General features: G+C 39.7%; 1 protein-coding gene across 1 annotated transcript in view; it reads right to left on the bottom strand.

Annotated features, from left to right (window-relative positions):
• LOC117521592 (integrin alpha-6-like) overlaps window positions 1-19,846 on the bottom strand; it is a 120,617-nt gene that overhangs the window by 39,549 nt on the left and 61,222 nt on the right. The window contains exons 2-6 of the mRNA XM_034182921.1: window positions 17,936-18,063; window positions 17,757-17,836; window positions 10,485-10,749; window positions 2,040-2,171; window positions 1,720-1,933 (exon numbers count right to left, since the gene is read on the bottom strand). Coding sequence (XP_034038812.1) covers window positions 1,720-1,933; window positions 2,040-2,171; window positions 10,485-10,749; window positions 17,757-17,836; window positions 17,936-18,063 — 819 coding nt within the window. The remainder of the gene's footprint in view (window positions 1-1,719; window positions 1,934-2,039; window positions 2,172-10,484; window positions 10,750-17,756; window positions 17,837-17,935; window positions 18,064-19,846) is intronic.

Here is a 19,846-nt window from a genome sequence, read left to right as displayed (position 1 = left end):
CACCTAATTAAACCCTAGGTACCAGCCTGGGCTCTGCATTCTCAGAGTGCAGGACTACTTTGTGTAGCTAGGGTGAATAAAAAGTCTGCGGGTCACAGAGCTTTCTCTTATCGTGCCCCTGTTCTGTGAAATTGTAGCGTCTCCAGCACATGCTGTTTTTTCAACAACGGGACTTTTTGGGGCCTTTAGCCCATAGCTTGGCTTCACATAGGTGCCTACTAATTGTTACAGTACTCACAGGTAACTTTAGACCTTCTATGATCACCCTGGAGCTGATCCTTGGCTGAGTCTTTCTGGTTTTGGTTGCTATTTTAAAAGCATTTGAGATCATTGTAGCTGAGCAGTCTATCATTTATATGTTTTTATATGTTTTCCCCTCCTCAATCCACTTGTTAATCAAAGTACACTGTTCTTCAGAACAATGTCTGAAACAACCTATTTTACTCAGATTTTCAGAGAAAAAAGCATGACAAGTAGCATGTACAACACTTGCTGCCTTGGTACTTAAATAAGGGCCACTCGTAAGGGTGTAATAAGGGTCATAGAAACAAAAATGCAGACACTGATATTTTTTTAACAGCCTAATATTACTTTTTATTCACTTTCTATGAAGAAATAACAAATTTGACACATTTTTCTTCATGTTTTGATTTGGAATAGAATGTCCAGTGTTCCCAATGCATTTGCGTGTATAGAAATAAAAGCTGTTATAAGGATTTTGAGTTTTACTCACTTTTTTTAAACACACTGCTATTATTTTGAACAACTATTTGCACAGTTGCATTTTCATTCATCCACAGAACAATAATGATTTTTCAATTACTATTGATTATTCAGACAATTGAATGAAAATCCTTTTGGTCTATTTTGAGAACAGTTAATTGATTAATGCAAATACAAAAATCATGTGATCTATTACAGCCATGATAGCTAGCTAAGAAGCCCTGCCACGAGCCACTAATAAATTAATAAATACATACTCTATTTATACTCTATAAGCCATCTTACCATTGTGACCATTATGTCACTGTTTCTAGAACTGTTTATGATTCATTACAACAGATCTAAACTACTCTAAACGAATCTAAAACAGTATGATAACCACCTTCTTTTTTGGGACATTTATTCTGCTTGGCCCATGCCATTTTCCATCTTGCTTGTCAACCCGTAGCACCTATAATGCTCCATTCATGTTGCTGATGTTAGTCAGACAGTAAACTGGATATTCCATTGTTTCCTAGAGAACGATGGAAAAATCTGCTACTGCTGTGTGTGAGAATGACAGACACACAGCGGAATATTCAAAAGTTTAAGGACAAACCAAATCGTAATTTATTTTTAAGGGACATTAAGCTATGAAGTCACAAAAAGTTGACATTTTAAGCAAAAATCAGAGCCAGCACTGCTTGATTTAATGTAACATTGTGCAAAAACATTAAAATATTGTTGTAGCTTTCAATGTAGTCAGTGATTGCCCAACTAATTAACAATGCAAAATGACAACCTCGGCTACCATCTGCCACTCCAGACGACAGCGATCTGCTGTAACGGCTGGGGTGACAGTTGTGAATGCAGCATTACAAAAAATTCTACAGGTAAGGACTGTAATTCCCCAAATGGAGGCCAATCTAACAGCAGGGGATGTAACAACACTTCTCAAGTCAAACATCTGTGCAGGAAATTTAGTGTTCACAATCAAACATGTCTCAGTTTTATTACCTGTCCCCATTGAAGTCAAGCACAGCCAGATCATAGCCAAAGGAAGATGCCAGCCCCTCTCCCTCTAACATGTACTCTTTTGACAAACTTTTACTTGTGTCCCCGTCTTTCTTCAGCAGCAGCACTGCACCACTGTGGCCTGCCCTGGGAGCTCCCGCCACCACTGTCAGCTGGTTCTTTTTGGTTAGACGCTTCCCTGAGTCCAGAGAGAAACCTTGGAGAGGTAGACAAAGGAATGGGTTCTTCCATTTTCAAACCATAGTCACCTTGGTGCAAATTACTGTAAGTAATGGCAAGAGGGAAAGCGAGTTCTGTTTTACCCAAGTAGCTGCTGGCAGGGACAGGGACCAGCATGGGGTTTTTTTCATTCTCATCTCCTGTCTCATAAGGGCCATCGACGAAGATGCCCAAATCAAAGAGGGTGTCGTTTTTTTGTTCCAAGCGAACCTCACCTAGATGAGAGGAGATAAGGAAAATGGGATCAAACTGAGTTGTAATCACTCCATCACCATGTCTGGAGAGGCTGTCAAACTTAAACACCAACATAAAAAGCAAGACTGAAGTTTACAGTTGATCACCATTGTAAAGACCAGGGGCCTCATGTACATAGACTTGCATGGATTTCTGACTGAAACATGGCGGGTGCCAAAATGTAGCAACTGGTGTAAGCACAAAAAAAAAAGAAAAAAATCAGATGTATCACAGTGTGCATATGCATGGATCCTAGCATATTCCTGTTGTACATCCCACTTAATGTGGAATTGAGAGCACCTGCAGAAGTACCAAACTCCTCTCTGTCCATACCCCTATTTTTTTATTTACTTTTTATTGAAGAGTTTTAACATTTTTACAAAAACAAAAAATAGGAACATGAACAATGGGAGTGGAGGCACCTTTTATCATATCATCTTGTTTAGCCAAGTGCTTGCTCACAGGGGGTCGTTTTGACCGTTGGGGTTTTACATAATTATTGTATGGCCTTGCCTTACAATATAAGGCGCCTTGGGGCAACTGTTTGTTGTGATTTGGCGCTATATAAAAAAAAAATTGAATTGAAAAAAAAAAATTTAGCATAGCATCATAATCAAAAACAGCTGTCATCAATATTTAAACAGCAGCATTACATAAAGTCAGATCTTATAGGCCTGACATATTCTGTTCATTTAGACCAGGTTCTATAAAATGCAGTTTGCAATTTTAGTTGAAGAAACACTTTTTCCATTTTGTAAATTTCTTCTGTAATGTCAATCCAGTCCTTATTTCTTGGTGGTTCAGATTTGAGCCATCTTCTGGTAATGGCCTTCTTACTTGTTGCTAGAAGGATATAAAGCAGTTTCTTGTCTCTACTGTTCAGTTATGTTACTATGTTACCAAGATACACAGTTTCAAATGAAAAGGGGAAAACAATGGAGAACACCTTTGTATGTGCTGATGGATCTCAAACCAATAATCGTGAAGAAGTTGACAGTTCCAAAAAACATTTAAGTGGTTAGCTCCTTCAATGCCACACCTCCGACAGGCATGTCCAGTTCCCTGGTATCTTTTCTGGGCATGTGTAATAAAATAATGCATAATATTTTATATAACAGAATTCACACCAGATATTCAAACCAGTTGAGACCCACTGGATTTTACAAATGTGCTCCCAGTTCTCCTCAGTTATAGTAAAACCCGTTCTCTTTCCCATTTTTCTTTCGCATAATATGTGCTCTCCCCTCTTCCCCACAGCATGCTGTTGTATAATTTGGAAATACTTTTGGAGGGAAATGCAGATTTTGTTAGTGACATAAATGTTTGAATAAGCCCTTGATCAGATGAAGGTATTATTATCTTCTGGATGAAATAGTGCCTGACCTGTAGGTATCTGAAAAAATCTTCAGAGCCCAACCCATGTTTTTGCTTCAGACTGTCAAGAGTTTAGAAGGCCCCCTTGTGGACAAATGAATTGTAGTAAGTTAATCCTTTAGAAATCCATGTTTTGAATCGATACTCAAATTTGTTGGGAGTGAAATCTGAGTTATATGTACACCATCGTAGAATTTTAGATTCCTTCTCCAAGCCACTTAGTTTAATTATTTTGTTCCAGGTTGTTATTGTTGTATATACGAGGTCTGTGAAAAAAGTATCGGACCTTTTTATTTTTTTCAAAAACTATATGGATTTGAATCACGTGCAATTACATCAGACAAGCTTGAACCCTTGTGGGCATGCGAGAGTTTTTTCACGCCGGGTCCGCGCGTTGAGACGCAGCCGGCGCAGCGCGCCGCCACAGGAAAAACACCTCTGTTGGAAGCCTTAAGGACAAGCTGGAACATGTCCAGCTGTTAAACAATTTCTCAGATACTCACTCAACTGAAAGCCATCAAAAGCCGCCTGGTTTTTACAAATGGTTATCAACACGGAGGTGTTTTTCCTGTGCCTGTCCCGACGTGCGGACCCGTCTGCACGTCTTTCATTAATAAAATCTCCTTTAACAGTGGAATGTCCGGATAAACTGCTGATCCCGACCTCTTCTGAAAGTTCTCTGTTCTCTCACGACGTCCTGGGTCAACAGAGGCTTAAATTTGGAAGTTTTTAGCTCGAAACAGGCAGACAGCGGCGGCTCAGGGCGCGTCGCGACGTCCCGCTTCGTGGGCAGTCCTTAAAGCGACAGCAACAGTCCATAATCTCTCATCAGCCGTTAAAATCTTCACAGAAAACCAGCTGAATTTCTTGAATGGTGTCCACTTTGATGTGCCTCACAGTTTTTGAAAAAATTTTGATCAAGCAAAGCGCCAGTCTCTCGGGAAGTTGTCAGACAAAGAGATTCCGACGGGAGGGGTAGACCACTCCTCATTCAAAGCCAGCCCACAGGCGAATGACGTAACCGACAGGCGTGAAAAAACTCACGCATGCGCACGAGGGTTCAAGGTTGTCTGATGTAATCGCACGTGATTCAAATCCATATACTTTTTGAAAAAAATAAAAAGGTACGTTAGTTTTATCACAGACCTCGTATATTGTTGAGAGGCTGAGTTTAGATTGCAATTTTGTGTCTGCTATAAAGGCTTTGAGCGGCATCCCTTTAACTGTTGTCTCTTCTAGGTCTTTCCACCCTACTGTGTCAACCAGAGAGCACATACACACCAGAGGTCTCAACGAGGCAGAATAATAGTATTCCCATAGGCGTGGGAGGCTCACACCACCCCTTTCCTTCTTTATTTTTAAAGTTTTAAACTTAACTCTGGGTTTTTACCCTTCCATAGAAACCTTGATAGAGTTTTGTCCCATTCTACAAACTGTTTTTGGGGGATACGGAATAGCAAACATTAGAATAAATATAACATTCAAGGAAGGACGTTCATTCTGACAGAATCAATCCGAGAGTACAGATTCAAAACGGCTATGTTTTTCCACCTCTCCAAGTCAGATTTTATTTTTGTATTCAGAGGTCCATAATTAACATTAAACATCTTTGTGAAGTCTCTATGTAACAAAATACCTAGGTATTTGATGGATTCTGCTTCCCATTTCCATTTGAAGTGGTCTCTAATGATTTGGGGAGGATCGTAATTTAAAGTTAGGACTTGAGTTTTGTTTACATTGATTTTGTAACCTGAAAAAGTGCCAAAATCTTCAAACAACTGCATAATTTTTAGTAAAGCCTGGGTAGGATTAGATATAGTTAGTAATAAATCATCAGCAAATAAGGCCAGTTTCTGTTCTTTTCCTGCCAGGGTTACTCCTAAAATATCTGGTCTCTGCCTGATCTATTGACCAAGTGGTTCGATATACACAGCCCAGTCTTACGTTTTTTTTTTTTTTTTTCATGCTCCTGTCACGAAATGAGTAAAATTTTTGTGACAGGGTTTTTTTTTAACTCACTATTACTAACCCTACTCCTACCCCCAAGCCTAACCATAACCACCACCACCCCCCCCACCCCGCGCTTCACTTTTAATTTCGTGCAGCCATCAAAGGCAACAAAGGCATTTGTGTGAGATCGACGTCAGGAGAACAATCTCACCATCACGGACGCAGAGACCGCTCCAGGTTTGACGCCACAGTCTGTGAAGGAGGATTGGGTGAGGTCTCACGCTCTTCAGCACATTTCCTGAGGTAATTTGATTTTGGTGACTTTTATGAAGTAATGACAGTGGATTTGGTGTCCCTCACACCTTGTGTTGGTGAGCTGTCACGTTATGCTAATTGTCTAATCAGCTTCTGCTGCAGTGGAGATTTGAACTGAGTTGTTCCGTGCCTGCAGGGTGAGAAGCTGATGTATAGCTTTAAGCCAGGAAGTGTTTGCTGATTGCGTGCACCTTTGAGTTGTGTCTCTCTGTGTGGAGTTGGACTCACCTCCATGTTTTCTTTCTTCACAGACTCGGTTTGTCGCGGCCACCTGGGGGGTGTCGGCGGGGTCCCTGGGTCCGAACTGTTGTGGCCCTGGACCGTTTGCGCTGTTGAGAGCGCGCCGTGTTTCCACCTCACCAGACCGCAGACTTTTTAGTTGTTTAGCACTTCACCCACTGTTATGTTTATTAAATTCTGTTACCTTTTGAACCGTGCTCTGCTTATTTTATGCTGGGTCCTTTCAAACGCTGGGTCGGTGCTCCGACCGCGTCCGAAACATAACACATCTTTCATATTTTTAGAATGTTCCTGTTGAAGTTTCAATAATTTCTTTTCTAAAGATACTTATTATTTTCTAGAGACACTTATTATTTCCCCCCTAATTACTGCCTTAAATGCATCCCAAAGTATTCTGGGATGCATGATATCATTATATATCTGCCTTCCTTGTCTCTATATTCACATTGATGTTCGTAGTTTAGTGCCCTGGTTATCAGGATTGCCACTCCTCTACGCCTTCCTGAACTGTGGGAAGAGTGAAATGTATGTTTAAAGCCCATTTTGTTCAATTTTGAGTGTTCTTCATCTGAAAGATGTGCTTCCTGCATCATAACAATTTGTGCTTCATCTCTTTTGAGTTTAGAAAGGGCTTTCCATCTTTTGACTGGATTATGCAAGCCACTGATATTAACTGTTACCAATTTTATTTGTTTGCTGTACATTTATATTATACCTAGCATATAGCTGTTTTGCATATGTGGTTTGGTGCCTCACTCCCCATTATAAACACTGAACAGAAAACAAAAGTATCTATAACAGTAAAAACAACAACAACAAGGAAACTTTAACAATGTGAGCTCCCAAGTTTGGGGTCTTTTAAACAGACCCTGCTGAGCCTCTAAAGGCAACTTCCACCTCAGATCAATGAAGGGGGCCCTTATTGGCTGGGGCTCTGCTGTAGAAAGTAATCCCCCAGGACCATAATTTTCTTAAATGTTTGCACCCAAGGAAGTATTCAGAATATTATGTCACAAATAAAATAAGACAAAATAAGATTCTTAACTCTGTCAAAGTGGCGTGAGACCTTAATATTCCGAGGGAGTGGCTGCGGTTGTCCTGAAAGCACGGAACTTTTACTTGTAGTCTGGATGTTGTCTCGGGTTCACTGCGTTGCTGCCTCCTCCTCCTCCTCTGGTCACTCTGGTCCAGGTTAGTTGCTGAAGTTGCTCCCAGATTGTTTTGGGTGCTTTGATGATCCTGACACCGTATCCTCTTCTGAACATGCCCACACTCACCTCCACCGCGTTGGTGTAGGTTTTACTCCCGTCTGTGAATTTCAGTTTCAGTTTAGCTGGGTAGAGGGTTTGAAACAGTATTTGGTTTTCTTTCAAAATCTTGCACACTTCCATGTATTCTCTTCATTTCTTAAGAATGAAGGAGGATAATCATTGTCCAGGGTTATGTGTTTACCCTTCCAAGTAAATCCTCTTTTTTGTCATCCTTTGCGGAATATCTGCTCTTTGTTTTTGAAGCTCAAAATCCTGAACACGACAGAGCATGCTGGATGTGAGGGACCCAGAGAGCGATGGGCTCGTTCGATGTTAATGTCTATGCTGTCCAGTTCTAAGCCCTTGCACAGTAGTGTTTCAACAGAGAGTCTTGTTTGAGTGATTCTGGAACGACGTAAATTCTGATATTCTCTCTCCTGCTATGGCTCTCTATATCCATCATCTTCTCCTCCAGCTGTATGTGTAGCTGTACCAGTTTGGTCATCGCTTCCTCTATATTTTGAACTTTCTGCGCCGTCTTTTCAATCCTCTCCTCGGCTTCTTCCAGTCTACTGTTCACTTTGGTCAGCTCTTCACTGAGGCTTTCTAGTTGCTGTTCATTTTCTCGTTGAAAGTCCTTCAGTTCTTGTAGGATAACTTTGCTGTTGGCCATGACTCGCAATTCACTTGACTATTACTGTTGACTTACTTAGCTTTGCTTATTAGCTTAAGCCGCTAACCTAGTGGCTCAAGCCTCTTGGTTCACTCACTCCGCTCAATTTCCGGTGCAGGTTGTAGTTTACTTCTCTCCCCCATTTCTTGTTTCGCAGTTATTTAATTATTTGCATCATTTAAACGGGGTTAAAACACTAACTGCTCAGCTCCCGTCGGGAGCCGTGTCACAGCACAGCCATTCACGGCGATGGTCTGACCGGAAGAAAGCCATCCCCCTATTTAAACATGCATATGTATTTAAATAGGCCCTGGGACCTGGGGATTACGCTCCCTGTCTGGAATAATCACGGTAAGAAAAGGAATTTAACTGCGTGTGAGCTCCAGATGAAGTGGAGTAAATGAAGTGGAGACACATAGGGATATTTTATTTGGTACCCTGTAAACCGGAATAAACATGAAGCAGAAGCAGCGCACACACCACACACACACACACACACACACACAGAGAGAGAATGTGCCGTAGCTGACAGTGTGTGACATCACAACGACACACACGTATTTACTGAAAAAATACTGCACACAGGGAGACAATCAGGGGCTTGTTAAGAAGCTCTAGTTTCACCATCAAGAAACAAATAAGAAGAAAAAGAATAATGAAACAATGATAAAACATATTTGAATGCGTACATGCCCAAATGTGCCTGTGCTGGTTTCATTTCTAACAATTACGCAAACAAGCTATTTATTCATGGCACACATGCCAGACAGGGGCAGGAAATGCAGGGTGACATGGGGTGGGGGGGGTCTGGAGGGTTTATGGTCAGGGAAAAGGAGACAGTTGCGTTATGGTCATGGTTAGGAGAAGGGGTTAGTGTTAGAAATAGTAAAATAAAAAAACATCACGGAAATGTCACTCATTTCATGATGGGAGCATGAAAATAAAGCGAGAAACGGCGCCACTCATCATGTGATGGCGCCTTTATAGCAATATGTTTTCAGTCAATAGCTCTGATTACATTAAAGAAAGTGGTCCTCACTGCAAATTGTGCTTTAATGTTGTAAAAAAAAAAATCAAACAGCAGGGTCAAAGCAAGGTCACAAAATGCACAGAAACACTAGAGCGCGCGCAAAAAAACAAACAAAAAAACAGCTAATATATAGCAGCAACCAGGAACCTGAAAAGCAGAGTTTAAATAGACTGGAAGGTGATTACAATTGGCTGCAGGTGCACTGATGGCTAAATGAGTTCAGGTGTGAGCACAAACAGGAAGAAAGCAAACCAAATAAGAACAGACTGTGTCAAAATAAAACAGGAAGTAGGATGAAACTGACAAACCATTACAATAAAACCAAAGTAGGACATTTGGAAATAAACCTAAACGTCTGTAACACTTAGAAAAAAGACAGAACCCACATATACACTTAAAAATGAATCAGAACTAAAACTACTACTAAAGAGTTACACAGACAGATCCAGAAACAGTTTCTAGAACCAAAACTGGAATTACTGTAGGATAAATACAGAACTGAAAATGCACCATTAGTTACCAAAACAAACCAGGGTCAGACAGCAAGGACATGAACCACAACAGTTACTTCTTAATGAGGCATACATAACCACACAGATCTACATCTGGTTCTTCTGTTCTGGGCCACTACATTTTGGAAACAGGTGCATTTATGCTCAGACTATTTCAGGCCACATTTCACTAACCCTAAGTTATTTTTGGTTGGGTTCCAATTTGAGTTATTTCAAACTTTTTCCCATGGAAACCCCAATATTTGTATCAAAGAATGGCTGAGTCACACACACCCCACCCACCCCCCACCCAAGCCCATGCAAATGCTCAAATGCATGCACATGTGGACACACATACACACACACACACACACACACACACACACACACAAACACACACACACAAAACATACACACACACTGCAAAACAACAATGTGATTCATTTCAATTTGTATTTGAATTTTGTTTTTGGCAAAAATTTACTTTAATTATACTTTTCCCCCTTTTCTCTTTCATTCAACCAAAGAACAACAATGATCTTTTAATTACTATTGATTATTCAGTAAATGAGTTATTATGACTTCACATAGCACATGTACTTCTAGCTTTGACAACCAAAAGCAGACAAAACCTCATAACTCCTTGTGATCTGTGGTGCTTCTAGGGTGGTCTCAGAGCCCAGTTTGACAACCAGAGCTTGAGTGTTTACTGTCCCTTCTAAGTTGTCAATGTATTTCAAAAGGACAAATTTGAGGTTATGCTTTGTATTCTGATAGTGACAGGTCAGTTATTGCAGTGAGTAATGTGACTCCAGGAGGTTGCTAGCATAAGTTGCCAAAGTAATTTCAAAGACATGCAAATTTAACCACATCTATGTGTCACATCCATGCACACAAACAATCATTTCATTTCATTTTCATTTATTTATACAGCGCCAAATCACAAGGTTGCCTCAAGACACAAGACATACCTTTCCAGTTGTATGCTCCAGGTGCCCCAAATATGAGGTAGTGGTAGTCCTTGGTAAATGTGGCCGAGAGGCCTTGCTGGCAGGAGCCAAACATCTCATGGCCCCGAGCCCGGTTTTCACAGAAAATCCAGTCGCCACCATCTTCACTTACTGGCCTGGGGTTGATTGTCAAATCCTGACTCATCACATAGCAGCGGCCATGAATGTCACGGGATTCCAGGTCTGTGTTAACATTAGCCCGGCGCTGGTATCGATGGGCACAGGTCTACCAGAGATAGAGCAACATAACTGATTGGTCAAAACTTTTTTGTTTGTTTTATATTTAACCATCCATCTATCATCTCAACAACATGTCCAAAACCTCACACATGTCTCCAGGTGACAGCATTACCACGTAGAGACTGACAACCACCTGACTCAAATTTGCAGTGAATTTCAAATCAACATCAAATCTGCATGTTTTTGGACTGAAATAATCAAAAACTGCTCAGAGGATCCCAAAAGGGGATGTAAACTTTTGAACTGATACAATTTTCATGGTATCACTATAACCCTCTTTTTTATATACTCTCTGCTCATTTTTGCTATTTGTGAGGACAAAGGAGCATTTGTACAAGTTGAATGGGCAATAAATATGATGATAAAAATGCCTTTGTTTTACTCTTTTTGCCATTTCAAAGTCAGGGGATGCAAACTTTTGCACTCAACTATACATATAATGTAATCTAATGTAATGAACCTGTATCACTCATAGAGAAAATCGACAGAAAAGAAAAACAAACAGTGCTGCAAATGCTGCTTTCGTACAAGTGCTTGCTACAATTTGATAACATTAATGTAAGGAGTTGATTTCAGAATGCAGGCACCCACTCATGAGACTGACAGAGGCTAGATTTGTTAATCAAGGTCCATATCTCAGGGCTGTGAAATGAAAATTGTGAAATCTGAGGAAAATTTGCAGGGGGTCAAGTTGGGGTTTAGGGCCTGCGGGGCCCCAGGAAACAAATCAATTTTGTATCTATGGTACATTTTCAACATCTCCTGAGGAAAAAAATAATCTCAAAAGAAGTGCATATTAAAATGATCCTAGACTCAATCTTTCATTTAAACTGTCAATGATGATGTTGAAATGACAGAATATGACATGGAAGTTGGACCTGGAATGATTTTCCTTTTAATTGTAAACCAAATTATACATTAACTCAGAACAATTAAACTACATGAAATTCAAGAAGACTGAAAAGACTGTTACAGCATTTCAAAAACCACAGCTAAAGCTTGTAGAATATTTTGAAAATCAGGGTAAAATATCAATAACACACCTTATAATATAAAGTCACACATTCCTGTGTAAATTCCTGTAAATCCACAGTGTCTTTTTTCCCATGAAAAAAGTCTACATTAATAAAAACTAATTTACATTCTTGTGTAAATTCCTGTAAATCCACAGTGTCTTTTTTTCCCATGAAAAAAGTCTACATTAATAAAAACTAATTTACATTCTTGTGTAAATTCCTGTAAATCCAGTGTCTTTTTCCCATGAAAAAAGTCTACATTAATAAAAACTAATTTACATTCTTGTGTAAATTCCTGTAAATCCACAGTGTCTTTTTTTCCCATGAAAAAAGTCTACATTAATAAAAACTAATTTACATTCTTGTGTAAATTCCTGTAAATCCACAGTGTCTTTTTTTCCCATGAAAAAAGTCTACATTAATAAAAACTAATTTACATTCTTGTGTAAATTCCTGTAAATCCACAGTGTCTTTTTTTTCCCATGAAAAAAGTCTACATTAATAAAAACTAATTTACATTCTTGTGTAAATTCATGTAAATCCATTCAAAGCCACAGTCTTTTCTCCAATAAAAGGAAGTATTGATTAATAATACAAAAAAGTCATATCATCTGGTCTAAAATCCAGTTTGAACAGCACAATGTTTATTTTCCAGGGAGAGAAAAATTCTTACCATGTTTCCTGATATCACAGTTCACTTTTCCCATTTATCTTTCAGGTGTGTTCATGAAGCCAGTGACAATTCCATGGATTCTCATCCTTGTCAAACTCTTTCAAACCGTCTTTCTCGCCATCTTCACTCTGTCCGACGTCGGCCCGTGACACATACAGGCTGCACAATTCTTCTTTTAAAAACTTGAGAGCTCTAAAAATTTGCGATGTCCACATGCTACATTTAGCTTAAGCGTCTTACAGGAGCCACACAGCGTCGCCACAGCAACCAACCAGTCCCGCTTTACAACAACTGTCATAATAGCTACGCTCTGAGTGGCATTTTTCCTCCGCAAAGTTCTGCAGATCCGAGGACACAGATTTGTATCTGTAACACACAGATCAGTGTCTGCGGACTTATACAACCCCTGGCAATAATTATGGAATCACTGGCCTCGGAGGATGTTCATTCAGTTGTTTAATTTTGTAGAAAAAAAGCAGATCACAGACATGACACAAAACTAAAGTCATTTCAAATGGCAACTTTCTGGCTTTAAGAAACACTTTAAGAAATCAGGAAAAAAAAATTGTGGCAGTCAGTAACGGTTACTTTTTTAGACCAAGCAGAGGGAAAAATATGGACTCATTCAATTCTGAGGAATAAATTATGGAATCACCCTGTAAATTTTCATCCCCAAAACTAACACCTGCATCAAATCAGATCTGCTCGTTAGTCTGCATCTAAAAAGGAGTGATCACACCTTGGAGAGCTGTTGCACCAAGTGGACTGACATGAATCATGGCTCCAACACGAGAGATGTCAATTGAAACAAAGGAGAGGATTATCAAACTCTTAAAAGAGAGTAAATCATCACGCAATGTTGCAAAAGATGTTGGTTGTTCACAGTCAGCTGTGTCTAAACTCTGGACCAAATACAAACAACATGGGAAGGTTGTTAAAGGCAAACATACTGGTGGACCAAGGAAGACATCAAAGCGTCAAGACAGAAAACTAAAAGCAGTATGTCTCAAAAATCGAAAATGCACAACAAAACAAATGAGGAACGAATGGGAGGAAACTGGAGCCAACGTCTGTGACCGAACTGTAAGAAACCGCCTAAAGGAAATGGGATTTACATACAGAAAAGTTAAATGAAAGCCATCATTAACACCTAAACAGAAAAAAACAAGGTTACAATGGGCTAAGGAAAAGCATTCGTGGACTGTGGATGACTGGATGAAAGTCATATTCAGTGATGAATCTCGAATCTGCATTGGGCAAGGTGATGATGCTGGAACTTCCGTTCCAATGAGATTTATAAAGATGACTGCCTGAAGAGAACATGTAAATTTCCACAGTCATTGATGATATGGGGCTGCATGTCAGGTAAAGGCACTGGGGAGATGGCTGTCATTACATCATCAATAAATGCACAAGTTTACGTTGATATTTTGGACACTTTTCTTATCCCATCAATTGAAAGGATGTTTGGGGATGATGAAATCATTTTTCAAGATGATAATGCATCTTGCCATAGAGCAAAAACTGTGAAAACATTCCTTGCAAAAAGACACATAGGGTCAATGTCATGGCCTGCAAATAGTCTGGATCTTAATCCAATTGAAAATCTTTGGTGGAAGTTGAAGAAAATGGTCCATGACAAGGCTCCAACCTGCAAAGCTGATCTGGCAACAGCAATCAGAGAAAGTTGGAGCCAGATTGATGAAGAGTACTGTTTGTCACTCATTAAGTCCATGCCTCAGAGACTGCAAGCTGTTATAAAAGCCAGAGGTGGTGCAACAAAATACTAGTGATGTGTTGGAGCCTTCTTTTGTTTTTCATGATTCCATAATTTTTTCCTCAGAATTGAGTGATTCCATATTTTTTTCCCTCTGCTTGGTCTAAAAAAATAACCGTTACTGACTGCCACAATTTTTTTTTTCCTGATTTCTTATAGTGTTTCTTAAAGCCAGAAAGTTGCCATTTGAAATGACTTTAGTTTTGTGTCATGTCTGTGATCTGCTTTTTTTCTACAAAATTAAACAACTGAATGAACATCCTCCGAGGCCGTTGATTCCATAATTTTTGCCAGGGGTTGTAAAACTTGCACGATGTCACAAAAAAAGAAACGCTTTGCGACAGGCATTTTAAAAAGTCAGTGATGATGACAATTACAGAGTACAACACTAACACCCCCCCCCATGATGAAATCCGCGGAATCTGCGGAGTTGTCACAGCCCTGATATCTCTGGTGAAATGAGCCCAACTCAAACGATATGATAATACACATATTACCAACCGACAACAAGGACTTGAACCAAGCTTCATGAAATTTCTCAGAAAAATGTGAGAGGAGTTGATTTCAGAATCCAGGCACCCACTCATGAAACTGAGAGAGTCTAGAGTTGTTAATCAAGAGCCATAACCTAGCTGACTTAGACCAAACTGGGTTTGTCCGAAACAGGCAAGCACCGGACATTAGGCATACGCTCCATGTAGTTGATTATCTGGTCCCAAAAAATATTAGTGCAACGCTGGTCAGTCTAGATGCAGGGAAGGCATTTGACTCAGTTGGCTGGAGCTTCCTTTGCCAAACACTGGAATGTTTTGGCTTTAATGAGAAATCACTAAGTAAGTAAGTAAGTAAGTAAGCTTTATTTATATAGCACTTTTCACAGACCAAGGTCACAAAGTGCTTCACACGATATAAATAGACAATAAAAACAACACATACAAATATAGAACAATAAAATAAATTGACACTAAAATGGCAGTTTAAAAAAATGTGTCTTTAGTTGCTGTCTAAAAACATCCACAGAATCCAGTGAGCAAAGAGAACAGGGAAGCTCATTCCAGAGGCGAGGTGCCACAGCTTTAAAAGATCTGTCCCCTCGAGTTTTAAAACAAGTTCGGGGAACCATCAGCAGGTTCTGATTGGAAGACCTTAAACTCCTGCTGGAAACATAAGGCTGGATCAGGTCCTTAATGTATTCCGGTGCCTGCCCATGTAGAGCTCTAAAGGTCAGCACGAGTTTCATATATTTTTGGAATGGACACATTTCTCCATGTAATGTGGAGTTGCGTCAGGAAGGGCATCCAGCATAAAACTTGTGCCAATTCAACATGCAGATCCACCTTGGATTTGCTGTGGTGACCCCAAGTGCAAACAAGGGAGCAGCCGAAGGGACTTACTTTTTACTCTAATTCATTCATATTAGCAAGAGCTGACCAGAGAAATAAGGACAATTTTTGGTATTGAAGTTTGTTGTTGTTTTTCTCACCATGTTCCTGGGCAAAATGCCAGATGGACTGAAATCTCAAGACAAATACCTTTACAAAATAATCTTGGCTGCAAGCAAGAATGCCATCACACGGAGGTGACTGCAGGTAAACTCACCATCAAAGGATGACTGGACTTCAATTGTGGATGAAATAAAAGTGAACCTTGTTAACTTGCGCAAATTGGGGTCCACAAAATTGGGCCACGGGTTATCTGAAACCATGAGTTAATGAGGTTGTCCAAAAAAAACAAAAAACAAACTTAAAATCAATTACACTGTTAGCTTCAGCCAACAAAGAGGCAGGAGAAGGATGACTCGTGATGAGAAAAATTAAGTTTATCTTCTTTTACTGAAGAATGGCAGATGTACAGCTCTGTGGACACTCTAACTCCGGTGCAGATGACTTCCTGAACCACACCAGAGCCAGCGAGCGACACATGACATGCACGATCAAAACAGTCTGCCTTCACTCTTTTTTCCCAAAAAACCACAATGTGCCTACGTAGTTCCGGTAGCACGTAACTTACTATAACACCCAAACATTAACAAACATAACTGAACTTCTAACATAACTGATACACAAAACAACATGGGGTATAAAAAAAAACAGTAAGTGTATTAATACTACAATACAGGAGTCTAATTTTTCAGCGTCCACAAATTGAAACTTACACCTTGAGATTAAGAACTGAATAATGCTCACAAGACTGGGAAAATGGAATTCATATCTTGCCAGATGTAACTGTTTTTTGTATAGATACTTCTATTTTCTGACATCGGGGTGAATGTGAGGCATAATTGTAAAGCGCTTTGAGCATCTGATGCAGATGGAAAAGCGCTATATAAATGCAGTCCATTTACCATTTACTGATGTACAGCCCTGAGCAACCATTCTTTACTCCTTTTTTTGTTCCCCTTCTCTCTCCCCTTTTTGTCATGAAAATGCAATAAAAATACAGTTAAAAAACAAACAAACACGGGCCACAACTCTGGTAAAATGGGCCCTACATGAACAACATGATGCATATTACTAACCTATAACAAGGACTTGTACCAAGTTTCACAAAATTCATCCTAAAATCTGAGAAGAGCTGATTTCAGAATGCAGGCACCCACTCATGAAACTGACAGAGTGTAGATTTGTGCATCAAGGGCCATAACTCTGGTAAAATGGGTCCAACTCAAACCATGTGATAATATGTGTATTACCAAACTATAACAAGCTTGTACCAAGTTTCACAAAATTCCTCCTAAAAATATGAGAGGAGTTGATTTCGGAATGTGCATACCCTTTTTGGGACGGCCGGGCGGATGGTCAGACAGACAGAGAGACAGACAGACGGAAATCAACATGACATAATCCCCCTTCGGTCCTTTGACCAGCGGGGAATAAAAAAGGATCACTGTGATCTCTAAACACTCTCCACTTCTATAAAGAGCCTTGCACAATCTGGAGGGTTTATTGAAAGCGCCGTGCATTTTACAGGCAATTTATAGTAAAACTCTGAACATAATGTGCTTTGGACCAGGTTAAGTTTGTAACATAAAGTTACCATAGTGATTTAGTAGCCAGTTTTTAAAAAAGAGCCACATTCATATCCCTGAAAACTACAGTCTTGCCAACCCCGGTTCACTGTACACCCCCCAGGTTAGGTCTGAACCCTGGACCTTCTTGCTGTGAATGAGTCCAATAAATAACCATCAAATGTGTTCTCTCACATTAATGTTACATAGACTCCCAGCTTTATGGCAAAGCACATATTTAACTGGTCAAAGCTTTCTAAAATGTTTTTGTTATAAAATACTTTGCAATTGAGTGTGGCAGTATGGTAGCAAAGTGGCCAGTGCACTTGTTTCCAAGACAGAAGGTTTTGGTTCAAGATCACCTGTGACCATTCTCCATGTAATGTGGAGTTGGTGTCAGGAAGACCACCCAGCATAAAGCCTCTGGCAGTTTGATAAACTTGGAAATTTAGGGAGTTTAACTTTGATTGAAAATTATGGTGCTTCTTTGGAGAGCTAAGTTTGTAATATGGAGTCTTACCACAATCTTTCCTCCAGGCCCCTGACTGCTCACTCTCACTCCCATCCACTGGTTTTCTTTGCTTTCCCTCTTTTCATCCTCTGCAAAGAATACAGAGAGTGCAAGCCAAGAAAAGAAATGTGATTTAAGATGTTTCAAGCAGAAAAGGAGCAAAAATAAGAAATCTGCAGATGCCTCACCGCCATTGTCAAACTCAATTCTCTCACAGTTACGAGAGTCTGAGTTCATGTCACATTTGTAGAGTCCTCCTGTCACTTGAGATTTCTGATTAAGCCAAGCTTTGGCTCTTGGAGCGCCAACCAGCAACCTGCAACAGATACACAATCAGTTCAAATTTAACCGTTCAGTGCTGTGGTTGCCAAACTCAGAGGCAAGATGCTGCAAAGGAGGCAGATGAAACCTGCCTAGAGTTTGAAAAATCTTTAGCTTATAGCAATATTCCATGTGTTCAACAGTATGCAACAGTGTGCAAAGTGAAAACAAGCATGCATAATATGCATGATGAGTTAATCTTTTATTTGCTCATGTCCCCTTTTATAGAGAATGTGATTATTTTTTCACCTTACAAAGGGATACGCAATAAATAAAGTTATACACACAGTATGCAATTCTACAGCCAAAAGCACAAGTCAAATTGCACACAGACAGCAACTCTCTTCTGTCTTCCAGGACACAGAATGGGGTTTGCACTGACAAATCTTCTTTATGTACATTATATTATCACACATTCCAGCCTCCTGTGTCATACAGCAGCCATATTCGTTCATATTCACTCACAAGCACCACTCTCAACCAGACTGATGTTCCACTTCCACTCAGCCCAAGTGTGTCAAAGATGCCTTTGAAAAAAGATGACCCCAGCTGTCTCACGCTTGCACACATGCGCGTGCGCACACATACACATATGCACAGATCAAGAAAATGGCTAAATGTCAGATTCAAGTCACTTATGCCTACTATTTTCCTATTGCATAAATAAAAACAAGAACAACATGTAATCCCTCAAATACTTATGTACAGTATATCTCAACGTCACCTCAAGGGCCCTAGCTTGACGGTGGACATAAATTAATTTGGGGTATGTCCAAGAACAAACTGCAGTGTAATCGGCAGGAAATACTGGCTCAAAGGTGGGCGATGGTGTGAAGGGGTTGGCTTCATTAGGCATTGGTGTGTTGTAGTCCAAACGTAATAGCAACTAATCAGAGTGACACCTGCCATTCTCTTTAAAACGGAGTTTGCCAGGCACAAAGCACTGTGGTGGGATTTCTGACTCATTGCAGATTAGCCTCAACCTGTCGGAGTGCATAGCAGTCACCAAAGCTCCCTGGGGTGAAGCAGGGCAACAACAAGGGTGAGGTTTCTTTTTCCCATGAGTGTTTACTCTTACTTCATTTAATGGTTGTTTTCGGTTCCCTATTGTTGTGTATTTAATGGCATCTAATGATATGGTAATGGGGGGAGCTAAAGGAGTAGCAACACTTTGCTCTGAAACCTCAAGTCATAAACACAGATATCAAATGTTTGTGTATTGTCATATTATTTATTGTATGCTGCAGCTGTGCCACTCTTCCTCCTTAGGAGTCATCTCACATGGTACCACAAGCAACTTCACAATCGATTATACAAAAAAATAAAAAGCTTGGGACCACACAGCATACAACATACACTGAATGAATGAATGAATTTATTCAGCACACACAGACTCAAAATAGCAAGGAAAACCCATAAAGAAAACAATCTAACAACATACCCATGTGCCCAAAAGGGTGTAGGGAGAAGCAAAAGCTTATAAACACTCACCCCTTTAACCAAAAAATAAATAAAAATGTATACATATGTATATAAAAATATACATATACCCATGATAAAAAATACAAAATATAAATGAATCACTAAACTAAAATTTCAAAACAGAAACATGCGAACAGCAGTGAACAACGCACAAACCCAAAAACAAAACAAAATCAATAAACCTAATTCATCATGCTGTAACAAGTAATTAAATCATTTTTATAGAGCCTTTGAAAGCCAACCAGGTTACTAAATGATTTAATGATTATTACTGTCCAAAAAATGAGGTGGGTTTC

This window comes from Thalassophryne amazonica, chromosome 12 (assembly GCF_902500255.1).
Source record: "Thalassophryne amazonica chromosome 12, fThaAma1.1, whole genome shotgun sequence".
NCBI classification, from domain to species: domain Eukaryota; kingdom Metazoa; phylum Chordata; class Actinopteri; order Batrachoidiformes; family Batrachoididae; genus Thalassophryne; species Thalassophryne amazonica.
This window is presented reverse-complemented; position numbering and strand designations above follow the sequence as displayed.